Source organism: Erinaceus europaeus, chromosome 18 (genome assembly GCF_950295315.1).
Source record: "Erinaceus europaeus chromosome 18, mEriEur2.1, whole genome shotgun sequence".
Taxonomy (NCBI): domain Eukaryota; kingdom Metazoa; phylum Chordata; class Mammalia; order Eulipotyphla; family Erinaceidae; genus Erinaceus; species Erinaceus europaeus.
The window spans coordinates 26,529,810-26,548,726 of record NC_080179.1 but is presented as its reverse complement, the minus strand read 5'-3'; the positions used below and the strand labels follow the sequence as shown (position 1 = coordinate 26,548,726).

Genomic DNA, 18,917 nt, shown 5'->3' with positions numbered 1-18,917 from the left:
TGCAATGCAATGCTACTTTAATTAAAAAAATGTAAAAAATTATATATTTCACAGATTTAATATGAAGAATTAAAATGAAAATAATAGCTTAGATTTGCTTTTAGCTTTTATCTTCAAAGTAAATATACTTCCTTTAGTCAAATTCCCACTGAAAATTTTGAAAGGAGTTGAAATTTAATTGGCTTTAAGTTCGAGGGGTTTATAAAGTAGAGAGGTTTCTACTTATCAGGGTGAAAATGCTTTGGTTAATGATTAGACATATTCAATTATTTACTTTAGAGGCACGAAGTCTGCTTGCCAGTTATGAAAACTGCACCTCTAGCAGGAATGAACATCACTGAATTTTAAAGGAAAACACTGCCTAGGCAAACAGTACACTAGTAAAAATGGTAAAGTCAAGTTGAAAATTATGCCAACTAGTTAATCTCTTAGAAATCAGACTCTAGCTAGAGTACAACATTTCAAAGTGGAATGAAATTTAGTTGAAAAAAACAAATTGATGGCATCCCATCAACTTACTGAGTACTAGAGACTCTGTGCCACCTTATTAGTAATAGTTGATAGAAAAGATGGGAGTCACTGAAGTCATTACTTTCTGGATGAAAGAGTTAAATGAATATAGAGAAGTAAAAAAAAATCTGAATTGAATAATGGAATCACAGTAGCCTAAAGTAAATGTTACTGTGAAATTTTAACATCAGAAGTGTTTGATATTTCTGTTCATAATTAACATGTGTGTAGGATGGAGTTAAAGGACGGAACCTAAGCAATATAATTCCTTTAAATTGTCTGAAATACACACACATACCTGGATAAATGCATATAAACCAATTTTGTGGTTTATGATTTTTTTAAAGGAGATGCTATCTTTTGATGAGGCCAAGGTTAGTTTAAGTTAATGCCTTGAATCTCCTTTTTATACTATATCTCATTTTTTTGTAATATTTCTTCTCTATATCCCCAAATCTAGGATCCATTTTTTCCATTTTTGGGGCGATAGAACAGAGAGATATTGATAGAGGAGGGGGAGATTGTTGTTAAAAATTCGGTGGCTCTAGCTGGCCGGGCTAGCTTCACAGGCGGGTAACAGAGACGACCAGAGACAACGGCTGGGCAGGGAAGCTGTATTTCTTTATTCAGGAACAACGATTCATAAACTAAGACAAACTAATCACCAAACAGAACTCTGCTGCCTCTTTCCCCCGCAGCGGCACAAGCACTCTCTCTTACTCTGCAACTCTCCAACTCTGGAACTCTGGAACTCTGTCCGGGTTCCTAGAGGCGGGGCCAGGCAGGCCCGCGAAACTAACTGGACTGATCCAATTTTCTTGGCGGGGGAGAATTAGAACAACCCAATGTAAAGCATACAACAGGAGATAGAGTGGGAGAGAGAAAGAGAGATACCTGCATCCCTGCTTCACGATGCCCATGCAGATAGGGAGCCAGGAGCACCAACCAGAATCCTTAAACAGGTCCTTGCACTTCATACTATGTGTACTTAACCTGGGTTTTCTTTTCTATATAGATATGTTTTCAGTTCCTTTATCTTTAGCACTAAAAGTATTGCAATGTCTAGGTCAACTTAGATTTTTAAGTCATATCACAAAAAGTTGATGGCATATAGAAATTGGAGTGATATTTTAGTCATCTGATAACTAGGGAAAGGAGCAGTAAGGTAATATTCCTAGGGCCTAGAGCTTTTTAACATACACTATATAAGGAGCTGTTTATCCAGACAACTTTAAGGGTATTTCCACCAATCTTCTAAAATTATCACTATCATTTGGTGCAATACACTACATCTAGTCCAAGTTTTCAAAGATCTCTGGGTGAGGAAATGGATAAGGAGTGGAGACGGTGTTGGGGTCCTAGTAGAGGGAAAGAACCTATGTTGGGGAGTGAGTGTGTTTGGCAGATGCATGTCATGGTGGGATGAAAAACTTTGACCATGTGTCAAAAACTGTTCTATAAATCATTAATCTCTCAGTAAGAAAAATAAAAATGTCCACCCCATCAGCTGTGGCCCTACTAGGGGAGTACTGAGATTCCCAAACAGACATGATGGGCCTAGAACTCAAATAAATCCCTCTCTCCATTGTTACTGGTCATTTTAGCAGGAATAACAAAACAGATCCCTTTGTGGGCCCCACATAGGTCCTTGCCCTCAACTTGGATCAACAATGGTAGAGAATGTTCCATCCTCCAAACGGAGGATATATAACATACTCTATGCTACACCTGAGGAAGATGGGTCGATATTGGGGCAGCTTGGAATGTTTCTACTCATGACCACAGAATGTGAGCTCAGTCTACAGGGATTCAGAGGTCACATAGGCTCCTAAGCTAAATATGGGCCCCAGACCAAATCAAATCGATGGGGTTTACAGTCAACTATATTTACACCCCTTCCTCATATTAGGGAGCTACTCTCTTCCCTGACACAGCTCTCTGTCCCTTTTCCAGCCATGACATAAACTCCCCAGACAACAACTTGGATCCACCTGCATATTAGATTTCAGGATCAGAGAAAAAAAAAAAAAAGAGAGAGAAACTAGTATAGCTACAGGTCCTTTGAAATATAACTAGAATATGCCCACTAGCTATCTACAAAATGGAGGACCTTCCCAACACTTCATCTGGACTACTCCAGCCTTTAGGTTCATGACTGGTCAACAATCTGTTTGGCTTTGTATGTTAACTTTCTTTTCAGCCACCAGGTTCCAGATGCTAGCATGATGCTGACCAGACTTCCCTGGACAGACAACCCCACCAATGTGTCCTGGAGCTCTGCTTCCCCAGAGCCCCACCCAACTAGGGAAAGAGAGGGGCAGGCTGGGAATATGGATCGACCAGTCAATGCCCATGTTTAGCGGGGAAGCAATTACAGAAGCCAGACCTTCCACCTCTGCATCCCACAATGACCTTGGGTCCATACTCCCAGAAGGATAAAGAACAGAAAAGGTATCAGGGGAGGGGAGGGGATGGGATACAGAGATTTGGAGATGGGAATTGTGTGGAGTACCCCTCTTATCCTATGGTTTTGTCAATGTCTCCTTTTTTAAAGAAAAAAAAATTACTTTTTTGATGAAGGGTTAATTTTAAAAGATAATGGAAAAATACAGTTATTTTATATTAGAGTTGGAAGAGACGTTTGGAAATTTAATATCAAAACTTTACTCAGCAGGAGGGAAATAAAGACACAAAAATTCAAAGTTCTTTTCAAGGTAGAAGATGAAAAATAAAATAAGCATGGAATCAGATCCAAGATTACCTCTTAATTCAAGTTAGGACCCTTTCTCCAACAATATACATTTTAGCTCTTCACCCCCCCCTCCAGCTCCTTTTTAACTAACCCTTTTTGATATGAAGAAAATACAAATTTTGCAACCTAGGTGAAACTTTTGTATTGGTTTTTTATTGTTATTTATGAAACAAGTTGTGCTTTCATTTCATAAACACAGTAATACTTTAAAATAAAATGTAGCCAAGTCCTATTAGTGAAAATCTCTTACTTATAATGGGGTGATTTATTTATTTATTTTTATTTGTTTGCTTGTTTTACCTGTTCAACTCCACTACTCCTGGTGCTAGTTTTCTTTTCCTCCCTCCTTCCCAGCTGCCCTCCCTTTTCTTTTCTTTTTGATAGACAGAGACAAAGAAATAGAGACAGGAGAGACACCTGCAACAATGCTCTACCACTCATGAGGCTGCCTCCGCATACATAGGGACTGGGGCTTTGAACCTGGATCTCTGTGCATGGCAACATGTGTGCTTTACTTGCTGTATCACTGCCTACTCCCTAAAACATTTAAGGGTCCAAAGATAAGGGTTGAAACTCAGCACTAAATCTAGATTAAACAAACAAAAAAGATAAGATGAACCAAGAGAAAGCAGAGGTCAGGATCAAGGGAAGAAAGCATGACCTAGAGGTAACTATGGCTCATAACAACTTAGTGGGTTGGCAGGACATCTCAGGGCAAATACTTGGCCAATATTGTCCAAGCGAGACAGAGTTTATCGCTGAGGTCTAAGAAAGAAGTCTCCATCTCTCATCTTTGGTCTTTGTTAATACATGCTAGTTAAAGAAGGGCATGTCTGCCCCAAGAGGTCCCAAATATCAGTGGTAAAACTGCAATGGAAATTTCATATGATGAGAACTTACAAAAGAAGACTCCTAACAATGATATTTCTAATGCTATTTTATAAAATCAGTACATAGTTTCAGGGAGGTACACCCCCTGAATACTAGTAAATAAGAAAGTGAAATCCACCTTAATTTCACAAGTCATTATTCATTTTGAGTAGTATTGCTATTTAAGTCAATGATTTTATAATCAGCAGGATCAGTTCTACTTAGGTGACAAAGAAGTCTAGAAGTCTAAAATGTAGTGGCTCAGAAGAATCTTTTGAGGAGTAAATGAATATGATGCTTATAACTCTGGCTAGAACGTTAGGAAGTAGTACATAGCATTAGTCACAACTTTGGCAATTGTGATTATGACCTTTTGAAAATTTGATGAAAACTATAGTCACAAAGTATATATTATAGGTGAGAAGGGCTTAAAAAGGAAAGGAAAAGGACCTAAAAAAGAAAACAGATTACTTATTATTGCTGGTGTATTTCTCCACTGAATCAAAGAAGTCATATTTTTGGAAGTACAGACAGCTGTATCTTATATCAAATTGAAAATGCCATAGCAACCACTGTTCCTAGGCAATTGTAGAATTCTGTATGTGGTCCACTTTACATATAATAAATGTAAGTGGAGAGTTGAGTGGATAATCAAATGTTACATGATAAGAGGAGAAAAACTGAAAAGAGGTATATTCCTTAAAGATAAGAAAAACATGCTTTATTAGAATAACCTTAATGACTATGAAACAAAACAGAACTAAATCTCATTAAGTATAATGAAGACTACATACACATACACTTGCACATTTCATAAACGTGACAATGTATCATATCTACTTGTAAACAATGATAAATATTACAAGATAAAATTAGGTAAAAGATGAATTATGTCAAACATTTCTAAAGCCAGTTTCGAAAAAAAATAACACTTTAAGTATTAAGTTTCACTTGCATAATACTGGATGGCAAAGAATTTGATTTCTCAATATTTGAGTATTTGTCAGCAGCAGAATGTAAAATGAGACCAAATGAGAAGCCCAATCAAGATCATCTTTAGTGTGCTGCCAGCCAAAAGCTAAACAAAGTAGCGTGCTTGTAAATCTGGGAAAAGATGCTTGCTATTGTATGTACACATAATGCCAAGCAGTAAAGCTACATCAACTGTGCAGAAATGAATGGTCAGAAAATTCCTGTAAATCCTATAAACCAAGATTTGTCATCACTTAGGCAGAAAAAATAGTACGAGAGTTTAAACAATGGGACTCTCATGCTGAGGTACTAGAGGTCTTGAGTTTAAGTCCCTGCACTGTCATAAGACAGAGCTAAGTAGTGCTCTGATAAAACTTTTATGCAACCATTCTTTTCAAAATCTTGGGAGTCGGGCGGTGGAGCAGCAGGTTAAGTGCACGCGGCGCAAAGCTCAGGGACCCATGTAAAGATCCCGGTTCAATCCCAGGGCTCCCCACCTGCAGGGGAGTCGTTTCACAAGCGGTGAAGCAGGTCTGCAGGTGTCTGTCTTTCTCTTCCCCTCTCTGTCTGCCCTTCCTCTCTCCATTTCTCTCTGTCCTATCCAACAACAACGACATCAATAACCACAACAATGTTAAACAAGGGCAACAAAAGGGAAATTAAAAAAAAAAAATCTCAAGTATGCTTAAAGGGCCGATTCTAGGACATCATTTGGTCACTGATCTTATTAAATTTGCTTTCACAGGTACTCGATCAGCAGGTAAGGTATAGGAATTGAACTTCTCTATTAAATGTTTTGCCCCCAAAGTACAAGTATTTTTAACTTAGGCCACTGCATTTCTGACACCTGCCATATATAAAATAATCTCATTGTAAACAATTATATGTATAAATCTTATAAAAAGTAACTAAATTCACTTTATACAATGTACGATCAAAACAGCACTATAAGCCAATGATTACATATTATTGCAATTTGAATCTTTAGCAAAATCACATATACAAAGTATAGTTACCATTATAGGAAAAATGAATGACACAATACTTGCACTTGTATAAAATTGAGTATAGTTTGGCGATATAAAAAGAACACTGTAGCAATGACAGTGAGCTATGTATTTTTTAAATTTTATTGTAAGTAAACAGAATAATTTTTTTTTTTAAATATTTATTTTATTTATTTATTCCCTTTTGTTGCCCTTGTTGTTTTATTGTTGTAGTTATTATTGTTGTTGTCGTTGTTGGATAGGACAGAGAGAAATGGAGAGAGATGGGGAAGACAGAAAGGAGGAGAGAAAGATAGACACCTGCAGACCTGCTTCACCACCTGTGAAGCGACTCTCTTGCAGGTGGGGAGCCGGGGTTCGAACAGGGATCCTTATGCCGGTCCTCGTGCTTTGCGCCACCTGCGCTTAACCCGCTGTGCTACAGCCCGACTCCCGTAAACAGAATAATTTTAAGATGCAGAAATATTCAGTAATGATGTTAAGATTTCAAATTACTTCTCTTAGATATTTATAAAATTCTCTAGAAACTGCACAATCAGTTGCTAAAATTAGCCCTAAAAAATCAAAAGTTTTAGTCTCAGTATTATAAGTTTAAGTTCCAAAATCACTGTCCAAATACCTCATCAGTTTTGAGCAAGGCCTTAGAGGAATGAAACAAAATATTAAGTATAGACAGTCAAATGTATAAGATAAGCATAGCTGACCCTTTTTCCCAAGCTACAGATAGACTGACATGACAATAAGTCTGTCTAAGGCAAATTTATCAATGATAACTTAGAACACTAAAATAAAATAAAAGCCTCAAAATGAATAAAGCTATTCTAATTACTTTTTCATACATTAACAGTATCTCTCTAGCCCTAATTTTCTGTCAAATCACCCACAAATGATGAGAGTTACTATTTCTAGTATAATGCAACTATTTCCAATATTTTCTTTCTGCTTTATTAAAATAAAGAGTGCTTTGGGGAAGCAAGCTGAAAGTCAGTATGCTGTAATTCTGTTAAATAGTGCACCCTTGTGGCTATTTTGCATCCTAGATAAAAATTAAAGAATAAGAATGTATCCAAAATTCTTTTAGGACTAAGAAATATCTCTGAAAGTTTATTTAATTTATTTATTATGAAAGAGAGACAACTGGAGAAGTATGGAATAGAGAGAAGAGCAATGCTTAATTCTGACTAAATATGGTGCCAGGAATTGAAGCTATGTTATGAGGCCTCAGGCATACAAATTCTTTGCTCTGACAGGCTGAGTCATCTCCCTGGCTCTGGAAATCATTTTATTTCTAATTTTCTTACTTACTTTCCCCTAAGCTCTTCAATCATTATAATAGTCCTTAAAAAAAGAAAAAAACCCAAAACTAAAGGCAAGTGCTTACATGATGATAACTAGCTTTGAATTTAAATTTCAGAACAGCAAGCAGTAAAATTCATTCAAAATTTATATATTTTGATAAATCTCTTGAATATAATAACTGTCTAGGAAAATTAATTCAGGGTATTTAGAGAGGTTACTGAAGTGATACAGCTCATACTATGTAATCATGATGCTTTAGGTTCAATTTCAGACTTTTTCAGTCTCTCATACAATAGTTTTTATTAAAAAAAAAATTAAGACTAATGAGATAGCTTACCTGGAGCTGACTTCTTTGACATTTGCATTGACCCAAGTTTGAGCCCCCAACTGTCACATGGGAGCACTACAGCACTGAAGGAAGCTTTGGTGGTATGACTTTCCATCTTTCTCTATCATAAAAAGTCTCTGTCTCTCTATCTGAAAAATAAAAAACTGAAGCTCCAGAAATCTCTCTCTCTCTCTCTCTCTCTCTCTCTTTCTCTCTCTCTCTCTCTCACACACACACACACACACACACACACACACAGTTTAGTATTCTAAACTTAAGTGCAGACACATGTGTTAAATATACCTTTTCTTCTTAATTCTCTGTTGTGGATTTCTCTAAGTATAACACTGATAGAGGGCTGAGGAAATCTTACGGAGAATGAATAAAATATTTGTCATTAATCAGATATGAAAAGAAACAAAGAAAAGCTGGTATGTTCAGAGATAAAATGATTTAAGTCTGGTCCTAGGTAATATCAAATTAATAAGCAAATCTGAACTGAAAATATACCTGCAGAAACACTGGAATTGGAAATATAAAGCTAATTTATTGTGTTTTTTTTAGGGTTTCCATATCAAATTGGACTAACCGGATGGCTCAAAACAACAGAAATACATTCTTTCAAAATTTGGGAGCTCTGGAGTCTGAAACCAATGTATTAGAGGGTCATAGTCCTTGAAGGCACTTGGATTTTGACATGCCGGTGTGTCTCCTCTTTTTATTTAAATTTTTTAAAATATTTACTTATTTTCCCTTTTGCTGCCCTTGTTGTGGTTATTGATGTCATTGTTGTTGGATAGGACAGAAAGAAATGGAGAGAGGAGGGGAAGACAGAGAAGGGGAGAGAAAGATAGACACCTGCAGACCTGCTTCACCGCCTATGAAGGGGCTCCCCAGCAGGTGGGGAGCTGGGGGCTTGAACCAGGATCCTTACTCCGATCCTTGTGCTTTGCGCACTGTGCGCTTAACCCACTGCGCCACCACCCGACTCCCATGTCTCCTCTTATAAGCACACTGGGTCCAACCTAAACCCAGAGTGATTTCATCACAGATCTTTAACTTGATTATATAAGCAATTCTTTATTTGTAAGTAAATTCATATCCTTGGGTAGCAGAACTTGGATTATATTTAGGTAGAGGGGCAACTTAGCCCACTCAAACCAGTGTTCAAACAGTTGGTGACATAACAAAGAACAGATGGAGTCTCTGACAGAGTTTAGTAAATATTACTTAAGACAATGAATTTCCAAATTTAGAAAACAGGTAAGGGAAGTGATGGCAGGAAAGAAAATATAAAAGACTTGAGATATAAGAAGAGGATTAGCACCAAGGAAGAGAGAGAAATCAAGACCAGCTGGTTATTTATTGCATCAAATATGGCTAAGAAGTTAAGGAAATAAGTACTGAAATCCCAGGAAGAGATGAATTCTTGTCAAGATGCACATATATATTTATATACACAAACACCAGAAAAGCTGCTTAATTATGAAGAATTTTTTGTAAAGAATAAAAAAAAATTTTAAAAGGTTCTCTAGCTTCTCTAGGGAAAAACAAATACTTCTAGGTCCTACTGAGCAAAACATCAAAGAAATAACCAGATGTCCAGATCAAAAGAGAAAATAATTAGAAAATTGTCAAGATGTCAAGTTTGCCAAAGGCAACACACTGGAAAAAAAGAGATTACTTAAAATGGGGCATCAACTGGTCATAGAACAGAGGGTGAGAATCAAAAGAAATAGCTTTTGATGAGGTCACTGGCCCTGAATTTTAAGAAGTAGATGATTAGAAAGACAATGTACACCTCCTCAGGATCCAAGTACAAAGGACATTTACTGCAGTAGATTAGACAAAGAAAGTTGGAGTAAGGATTTGTGACCAGAGATTAAGATGTAACTCTACATCAAGAAAAAGAGACTTTGTTAGCTACTCATTAATAATAAGTTACTCTTATTATCTACTTCTGTGGTAATTAAAAATATAGAACAAACCTCAAAACAATACTTTCATAACTTACCACACACAAAAAATATAAAGTTATAGCCACAAAATGAAGTCTGGGCCCACTGACTTGGTTCCTGTTCATTTTATTCAGTTTCCTTCTATTTTTCACTTGTCATGGTCTTCATTTCGTGTGTGTGTGTGTGTGTGTTTAAACAGGGTTCCCCTAGTCTTATTAATACACATTTAAACATATTTTAAGAGAAAACCCACAAATGATATCTTCTGCACCAAGGTATCAATCCACCAAGCAGTTACCCTGGAAACTGTCAGTGAACAATTCTATGATCTGAGATAGCTAACAATCCTCCTGATTTTTAAGTGACATTCTAAACCACAAACATTAGACAAGAAAGTCTTACCAGAAAAGAAGACGACAGATGCTTTTTGCAGGTAACAACTAAGCATAAGAATGTTTTGTTCTGGGACCAGGTGGTGGCGGACCTAGTTGAGCAGACTTGTTAAAATCTTCATGGACCCAGTCTTAAGCGCCTGGTCCTAAGAGCTTTTCAATTGGTGAAGCAGTGCTGCAGGCATCTCTCTGTCTCTTTCCCTCTCTATCTCTCTCTGCCCTCTCAATTTCTGGCTGTCTCTATACAATAAATAAAAATATTAGAAGATATTTTTAATATGAATTTTTTTCATTTCTATTCACTCAAATTGATATTTACTTCCTAAAGACATAATTATGATGTAATTTATAATTTGCAATTAAAAAAACTTAATAAAATGACCATGTTGGGGGTGGTAATGTTCTACCGACACCAGTCAATTTTGTTTTTGTTTTTAATTTATGGAAGCACAGAACTGTTTACTGGTAAGTTGGGAAAGTTCATTTACTTAAGTAATGAATATATTAAACTTCCAAGAGAAGAAATGAAAATTTAAGAAAACTCAGTGTCTTGTAACTTCAAAATAATGTTTGCTTTCAATGTGACTTAAAGTGTCTATTTGCAACCAAATATGACTTCATGTTCAACTGCATTTATTTAAAACTTCATTTACACTCCATATGAATTAAGCAAAGAACACAGACTGTATATGCATCAAAGAAGTTTACAAATGACTTTTAACAATACAACATACTCCAGTAAAAATTTTAATAATGGAAGAAATAATAAGAACATTTAGGAACAACCTGGATCCTTGCTCATGGCAATGTGTGTGCTCTACCAGGTATACCACTGCTCAGCCCACAGAAAGTACTCTGGGGAGTTGGGCAGTAGTGCAGCGGGTTAAGCACATGTGGCGCCAAGCGCAAGGACCGGCATAAGGACCCCGGTTCGAGCCCCTGGATCCCCACCTGCAGGGGAGTCGCTTCACAGGCGGTGAAGCAGGTCTGCAGGTGTCTATCTTTCTCTTCTCCTCTCTGTCTTCCCCTCCTCTCTCCATTTCTCTCTGTCCTATCCAAGAACGATGACATCAATAACAACAACAATAATAACTACAACAACAATAAAAAACAAGGGCAACACAAGAGAAAATAAATATAAATAAATTATTTTTAAAATCTTTTTTTAAAAAGAGAAAGTACTCTGAACATGACTGTTGAGTAGTCTGTTAGAAGACTTTCATTTACAACAGTGGTGGGGAACCTTTTATTTTTTTTCCTGTTAACATTATTCATGGGGCATACAGAATTACTGATTTAAAAATTAGCACTTAATGTTACTATGAGAAAGGCTCTAAGAACTCTCACAAGACTAGAAGTGGACCTATTGTATGACCCCGCAATTCCTCTCTTGGGGATATATCCTAAGGAACCAAACATACCCATCCAAAAAGATTTGTGTATACCTGTGTTCATAGCAGCACAAAACATGGAAGCAACCCAGATATAAGTTGTGGTCTATATTCACAATGGAATACTTCTCAACTATTAAAAATGGTGATTTCCTCTTCTTTACCCCATCTTGGATGGAGCTTAAAGATATCGTGTTAAGTGAGATAAGTCAGAAACAAAAAAGGATGAATATGGGATGATCTCACTCATAGGCAAAAGTTGAAAAAAAGATCAGAAGGGAAAACACTAAGCAGAACTTGGACTGGAGTTGTTGTATTGCACCAAAGTAAAAGACACTGGGGGTGGGGAGAGGGTTCAGGTCCTGGAATGTGATGACAGAGGAGGACCTAGTATGGGTTGTACTGATATGTGGAAATGCTATACATGTACAAATGACTGTAAATCATTAATTCCCCAATGAAGAAAGTAAAAATTAAAAAAGAGAAAAGCTCCAAGATTTTGTGACCTTGGAGTCACGTCTGTGGTTGCCTTGGCAGAGCTAGTTCATGTGATTTCCCTTGTCTGATGTACAATAAAGCATCTACCATGCAGATACCACCACCCTCTGTTACTGCCAACTGGTCACAAACACAGTAGTTAGGTAAAGTTAGAAACCTTTGAATGCAACACAAAGATTGTCTCGAAAGCGGGGTGGGGGGTTGGGGATGAAGATTATTCCCATATATGTATTTATTTCTACTCCGAATCTATATAGCAAGTGGTTGGGCCTTAGGAAACCAGGACTTTGAGGTTTTTGGATGACTTATTTGCTCAGATATGAAACTTGCTTAAAATATGTATATTTATTTATTAATTACTGTATATCTAGAGAGAATCTCTTCCTAGTTACCTTATTAGTAACTAGTATAGTAACTGTTAATAACCTTACGAACAGTCTACATGTACAAAGACATTAGGTAAGAGGAAAATTAGCAGCCCTCATCCCATCCTAAAATAGAAGAATTACTCACTTTATATGTGTCATCCATACTCATGGATTTTTCACAGGAAGTTGTTCTCTCCTGGATGTGAGCAAGGTCCTGGGGAGCACTCTGAGACCCCGACATTGGAGGCAGTGGAGCTCGTCTCTTCTTGGGTGCATCTGATGGCAGAGTGTTTGAAGTATATGGTTTGGAAATGGTATTGGACCTTGTAAATGTTGGGCGATGCTTACTTACTAGAGGCGTGGCAGGGGCACTTGCAGTCTAAAAAGAAGAGAAAGGCAAACATTTATAAATTATTTGAAGATTTAAAAGCATCATCACAGTAACCAAAATATGGATTCACTCTAAATGTCCATCAAAAGATAAATGGCTAAAGAAAGTATGGTTATTGTAATGGTGCACTACAACATTATTAAAAAGATAGTGTGTCATTCAGGACTAAATGGATGGAACTTGAAGTGTTATGCTAAATGAAAGAAACGAAAAGTAAAGAACAGCAATGGGAATGTTACACTCATATATGAAATATGGGAACTAAAACAAACTTGCAAAATAATAATAATGCCCAAAAGGATGTATAAACTGTAAAAAAAAAAAAAAATAGTGGTTATCAAAGAAAATGGGGGGAGGACCAAGGGGGTGGCACACCTGGTTGAGCACAAGTTCCAATGCACCAAGGACCCAGGTTCAAGTCCTTGCTTCCCACCTGCAGGGGGAAAGCTTTGTGAGTGGTGAAGCAGTGTTGTGTAGGTGTCTCTCTGTATCCTTCTCTATCACCCCCTTACCTATTGATTTCTGGCTGTCTCTATCCAAATAAATAAAGATAATAAAAAATTTAAAAAAGAAAATGGAGGGGTAGAAAAGATTTCATTTTCATGTAATGATACAGGAACTTTGGTGCCAGAATGGTGAGTTACAAACTCTCTCTCTGTCTCTGTTTCTCTCTCTCTCACTCTCTCTCGAGGTGTGAAACCATACTCCTAAAATCTTATAATATGGTAAGAAAATATTAAAAAATAAATAATTATTTAAGGGTAGTAAGTTATCATGAATAAACCATCGGAACAATTAAAAGTACTTGAGAAAGAAAATGGAAAAAAACCACATAAATAAATAAATAAATAGAAGATACTTGGTCTTACCATAAATCACCATACACAAATGCCAACTCCAAACACATGGACATTAGACCAGAAATTATTGAATACATAGAAGAAAACATTGGCAGAACACTTCATGATATATACCTTGGAAATGTCTTCAAAGAGTCAAGTCCAACAGCAAAGAAAACAATACCAAAAATAAACCAGGCTATTGAGGCTATTGTCTAACTGAAAAGCTTCTGCAAAGGAAACCATCACCCAAACAGAAAAATACCCTACAGAATGGGAGATCTTTATACAACAAACTTAAGATAAAGGACTTAGAACCATACATAAAGAACTCAGTAAAATTAGCAATAGAAAAATAAACAACGCCATTAGCAACTGGGGCTAGGGCATGGTCAGAAACTTCATTGAGGAAGAAATCCAGAGGACCAACAGAGATATGAGAAAATGTTCAAAGTCACAGATTAGTAGAGAATGCTTACATTAGAAAGGACAGGAGTAACAACAATTGTTGAAAAAGATGCAGAAAAGGGGACAATCTACACTGATGGTGGGAGTATAAATTGGTCCAAACTTTGTGAAAAAACAGTGTGGCTATTTCTCAAAACACTATAAATGTACCTATCCAATGACTCTGTGTATTTAACCAAAGGATATAAAATCACCTATCAGAAGAGATGCTACATTCATAGCAGCCCAATTTGTCATAGCCCAAACCTGAAAGCAATCCAGATGTCCAATGACAGGTGAGTGACTAAAAAATAACAGTGCTATATATACACAATTGAATATTACTCAGCTGTAAAAAATGTTGAAGATGCCTCCTTTGCCTCATCACGGATGGGACTTTGAAGACTTCATATTGAGATAAGTCCAAAAGAGAAGGGAAAATTGCAAATAATCTCACATATAGGTGAAAATTAAGAACAAGAACAGGCAGGGAGTGGTTCAGAAGGTGGCACAGCGGATAAGGCTTTGGACTGTCAAGCATGAGGTTCCAAGTTCAACCCCCGGCAGCACATGTACCAGAGTGATGTCTGCTTCTTTCTCTCTCTCCTATCATTTCTCATGAATAAATAAATAAATAATTTTTAAAAAAAGAAGAAGAACAAGCAAGGAAAACACAAAATGAAATTTGGACTGGGTGTGGTGAATTGCACCAAAGCCAAGGATGCTGGGAGAAAGGGTAAGGAAGAAGCAAAGAGAGCCTTGGAGTCCTGTTAACATGACAATGGAAAAGGATGTTAAGTTGTGGATAAGACCTTTCACAGGAATATGAGAACTGCATCTAGGAGTCAACGGTTGCATGGTAAAACCACTAACAGCTCAATAAAATGATTATTAATATATGATATTACTTGGTCTTATAAAACACTATGTAAGAAATACTTACTTGTTCTCGCTTTTTCTTACTGCGTTGAAAAAGACTGAAAAACCCTTTATTTTCTTTCTCTTTTATAATGTCTAGGTTTTGTGATGTCTGGCAGGGCTCTAAAATAAAAGAAAAACACTTTACTTTCGTACATGTACTTGTACTATTCCCATCTAGGTTTCCTTCTATTGCTTTTCCTCTAAAACACTATCCAATGATAAAAGCTGCTGACTATGGCAGCCAGGAGGTGGTACAGTGTATAAAGCATCATCTTCTTCAGCATAAGCTCCCAAGTTGCTTTCCCTCTTTACATGTGGCAGAGTAATGCTTCCAATCTCTTTCTGTCTCTCTCTAATTAACTGACGATAAATAAATATTTTAAAAGTTACAGACTATGGTTTCTGATCACAAATGTGCTTTGCTTGGCACCATGCATATTCTATAATTCTCAAAGTAATAATATCAGTGTTTTTATCTCAGTGGAGAAGAAACTGAAACTTAAAGAAACTAAGGTATATATTCAGACCAGTTAAGAAACCGGTTTGGATATTCCCTAAATAATTAGGAAACAACCAAATAAACTCTCTGTGGTTCAGAATGTACTCTATGCACAATTGCCAATATTTCAAAAGTAAAAAGAATGCTTTGAAAGTGAATCTGAAGTTACTGCCACATGGGTTGTCCCTTCATTTGTTTCATATTGTAATTTGACTCAAATCTAAACTATCATAAAATGGCTTGTTTTCCAAACCATAACTCATTATATTAACTCAGAACCTTAAATAATTCTTCAATGGTCCCTTATAGGGGGACAATTTTGCTGCCCCTCCCTCAGCCTCCTAACATTTCTCAAAGTCTGAGGATTATTTTGGTTTCACAAGTGGACTTGAGGTGGGGAAAACACAGTACTGGCCTCTACTGGATAAATGTTGTCAAATATACTAGACTATATAAGACAAACTCTCAAGCCTACACCCACCCCAAGAATAATCCAGTCTCAAATGTTAATATAAAGTGCCAAAATTGAGAAAGCACACTTTCAAACACCATGGAAAAATATCAAACCTCAAGGCTGCATATTGAATATTTCATTTTCTGAAAACTAATTTCTACTGTTAGCTGATAGGGTCTCCAATTACAATTCTAGCAGTGCTGAGCCACTCTGGCCTGGACTGTCTCTAAATATACTTTCCCACTAAAAGGAACTATAGTTGCTTTTGAATGGCTGATTCTTAGTCAAAGTATCAAGTAGTATTGAAGATATACTTGAAATGTAAAGTCATCCTAGAAAGAAAGCTGCCTAAGTCTACAGGGAGTGTTTGTAAAAGATGCAGCATCCCTAGAAGGGAGTTTAAATACTTTTATATTTGGCATTTGCTGGAGAATTTAAAAGCCCTTGTCAACTTGAAAAACCATTTAGTCAGGAGGCCAGCTGGTGGTGCACCAAGTAGAGCATATGCAGTGCACCAGGATCCGGGTACTAATCGCTTTTGCCCTCCCTGAATGGGGAAGCTTCACTGGCATTGAAGCAGTGCTGCAGGTATTTCTTTTCCTCTCTTCCTATCTTCCCCACCTCAATCTCAATGTCTCACCAAAATAAATAAATAATTTTTTTTAAAAAGTTGCCAGGAAAGGTGGGTTTGTGGTATAGCCACCAAGCTCCATCAATAACCCTGGTGGCAAAGGATAGGGAGAAAGGGAGAGATCAGAAGAAAAAAAAAATTCAGTCATGATATATGTGCTGAAATATTAATTTCATTTATTTGTAACTGTTAATCTTTGACATGGTTTAAAATCTTTCGAATCTCATTTTTTATGGTAGATAAATTATTTTAATGGCAAGAGGTAAAAATGAATTAAATGATGTTAGGCTAGCCCATTTCAGATGTAATAAATGTTTCTTAATAGAGACAAATGAAAGTCCCAATATCCAAGCTGATATAGTTTATGTTAGCGGTCAAGAAACTTGCGCCATAGTAAGAATGACTCAATAAATCTGAGCATATCACATATACTTAATCCCATGCCTTTGGAGTTACATAAAAACAAAACCAAAAAACAAAACCGTGATGCTCATTATTCAAGTCTGAGTAATGATAAGGAACCAGTCCAAGTATTTAAAATGTACCATGGGAGTCAGGCCTTAGCGCAGCGGGTTAAGCGAACATGGCGCAAAGCACAAGGACAGCAAAGGATCCGGGCTCGAGCCCCCAGCTCCCCACCTGCAGGGGAGTCGCTGTGAAGCAGGTCTGCAGGTGTCTATCTTTCTCTCCCCCCTTTGTCTTCCCCTCCTCTCTCCATTTCTTTCTGTCCTATCCAACAATGACATCAACAACAATAAGAACTACAACAATAAAACAATAAAGGCAACAAAAGGAAATAAATATAAAAAAATAACAAAATAAAAATGCACTAGGGAAAGAAACACACTTTTATCTTGCCTTTTCTAAATTAATTCTATCTAGGTGGATGGCTAATAGGGGGAATTTAAATTTTAGAAACAGTGCAGCTAACAAAGGACTGTCTGCATTAGACTATGATCATTTTTCAACCTTCAATTAAGATATAGGCGCTGGTCATTAATGACAAACATTTAAAATGATATTGTAGGGTTGAGAAGATTGTTCAGCAAGTAAAGCATTTATTTGCCTTACCACACCTAAGACACATGAGAGCACCATAAGCTGGAATGGTACCTTAAAGACTATCTCCTTAAAAACTATCTCCCTTTTTCCTTTTATTCTCTCTCTCATTAAAAATAAAATTTGGGCCAGGCAGGTGGTTATGTGGTATCATGCATATATAAAGCCTTGAGGACAGGTGCAAGGATCCGGGTTCTAGCCCCCAGCTCCCCACCTACAGGGGCGTTGCTTCACAGGCGGTGAAGCAGGTCTGCAGGTGTCTATCTTTCTCTCCCCCTCTCTGTCTTCCCCTCCTCTTCCATCTCTTTCTGTCCTAACAATGACAACATCAATAACAACAACAATAATAACTACAACAACAATAAAAACAAGGGCAACAAAAAGGGAAAATAAATATTACAAAACTATTTCTTAAAAAAAAAGCCTTGAATTCACCCTTTATCACTGCAGAAAACAACAACAAAAAGAATGTTATATTCTACTGACAGGAATATAAAAGGTAGGACTGGAAAGATAATACAGAGAACACAGTGTCATTGATGAAGTGTTCTTGTCAAAAAACATCTCACCCAAAGCTGATCTCCTTTCTTAATTTGACAAGCAATTTGCAGAAGATAAAAGAAAATAGAGAAACATGCTAAGTGACCCCAAAGGATGCAATCATCAAAATGCTGAATATGAAAACATAGCATGGTATCTACAATAAAAAAGAGAAAAATGAAGAAAGAACAGAACTGGAGGCATCACGCTCCCAGATCTCAAATTATACTATAGGGCCATTGTCATCAAAACTGCTTGGTACTGGAACATGAATAGACACACTGACCAGTGGAATAGAATTGAAAACCCAGAAGTAAGCCCCCACACCTATGGACATCTAATCTTTGACAAAATTGCCCAGACTATTAAATGGGGAAAGGGGAGTCTCTTCAACAAATGGTGTTGGAAAAAAATGGGTTGAAACTTGCAGAAGAATGAAACTGAACCACTATATTTCACCAAATACAAAAGTAAATTCCAAGTGGATCAAGAACTTGGATGTTAGACCATAAACTATTAGATACTTAGAGGAAAATATTGGCAGAATTCTTTTCCACACAAATTTTAAAGACATCTTCAATGAAATGAATCCAATTACACAGAAGACTAAGGCAAGTATAAACCTATGGGACTACATCAAATTAAAAAGGTTCTGCACAGCAAAAGAAACCACTACCCAAACCAAGAGACCCCTCACAGAATGGGAGAAGATCTTTACATGCCATACATCAGACAAGAATTTAATAACCAAAATATATAAAGAGCTTGCCAAACTCAAAGAAACCCTCCTA

The 18,917-nt window shown here is 36.8% G+C and overlaps 1 protein-coding gene and 1 long non-coding RNA gene across 11 annotated transcripts in view; one reads left to right on the top strand and one right to left on the bottom strand.

Moving 5' to 3' along the window:
* The window catches only part of LOC132534254 (uncharacterized), a 62,282-nt gene extending 59,004 nt beyond the window's left edge, over positions 1–3,278 (top strand). The window contains exon 4 of the long non-coding RNA XR_009545945.1: positions 3,182–3,278. This is a non-coding gene — a long non-coding RNA (uncharacterized LOC132534254). The remainder of the gene's footprint in view (positions 1–3,181) is intronic.
* COBLL1 (cordon-bleu WH2 repeat protein like 1) overlaps positions 1–18,917 on the bottom strand; it is a 169,967-nt gene that overhangs the window by 36,570 nt on the left and 114,480 nt on the right. For all 10 annotated transcript variants that reach the window (XM_016195319.2, XM_016195320.2, XM_016195321.2 and 7 more), the window contains 2 exons: positions 14,966–15,063; positions 12,491–12,724 (listed from right to left, as the gene is read on the bottom strand). In XM_016195319.2, the coding sequence (XP_016050805.1) occupies positions 12,491–12,724; positions 14,966–15,063 (332 nt within the window). The remainder of the gene's footprint in view (positions 1–12,490; positions 12,725–14,965; positions 15,064–18,917) is intronic.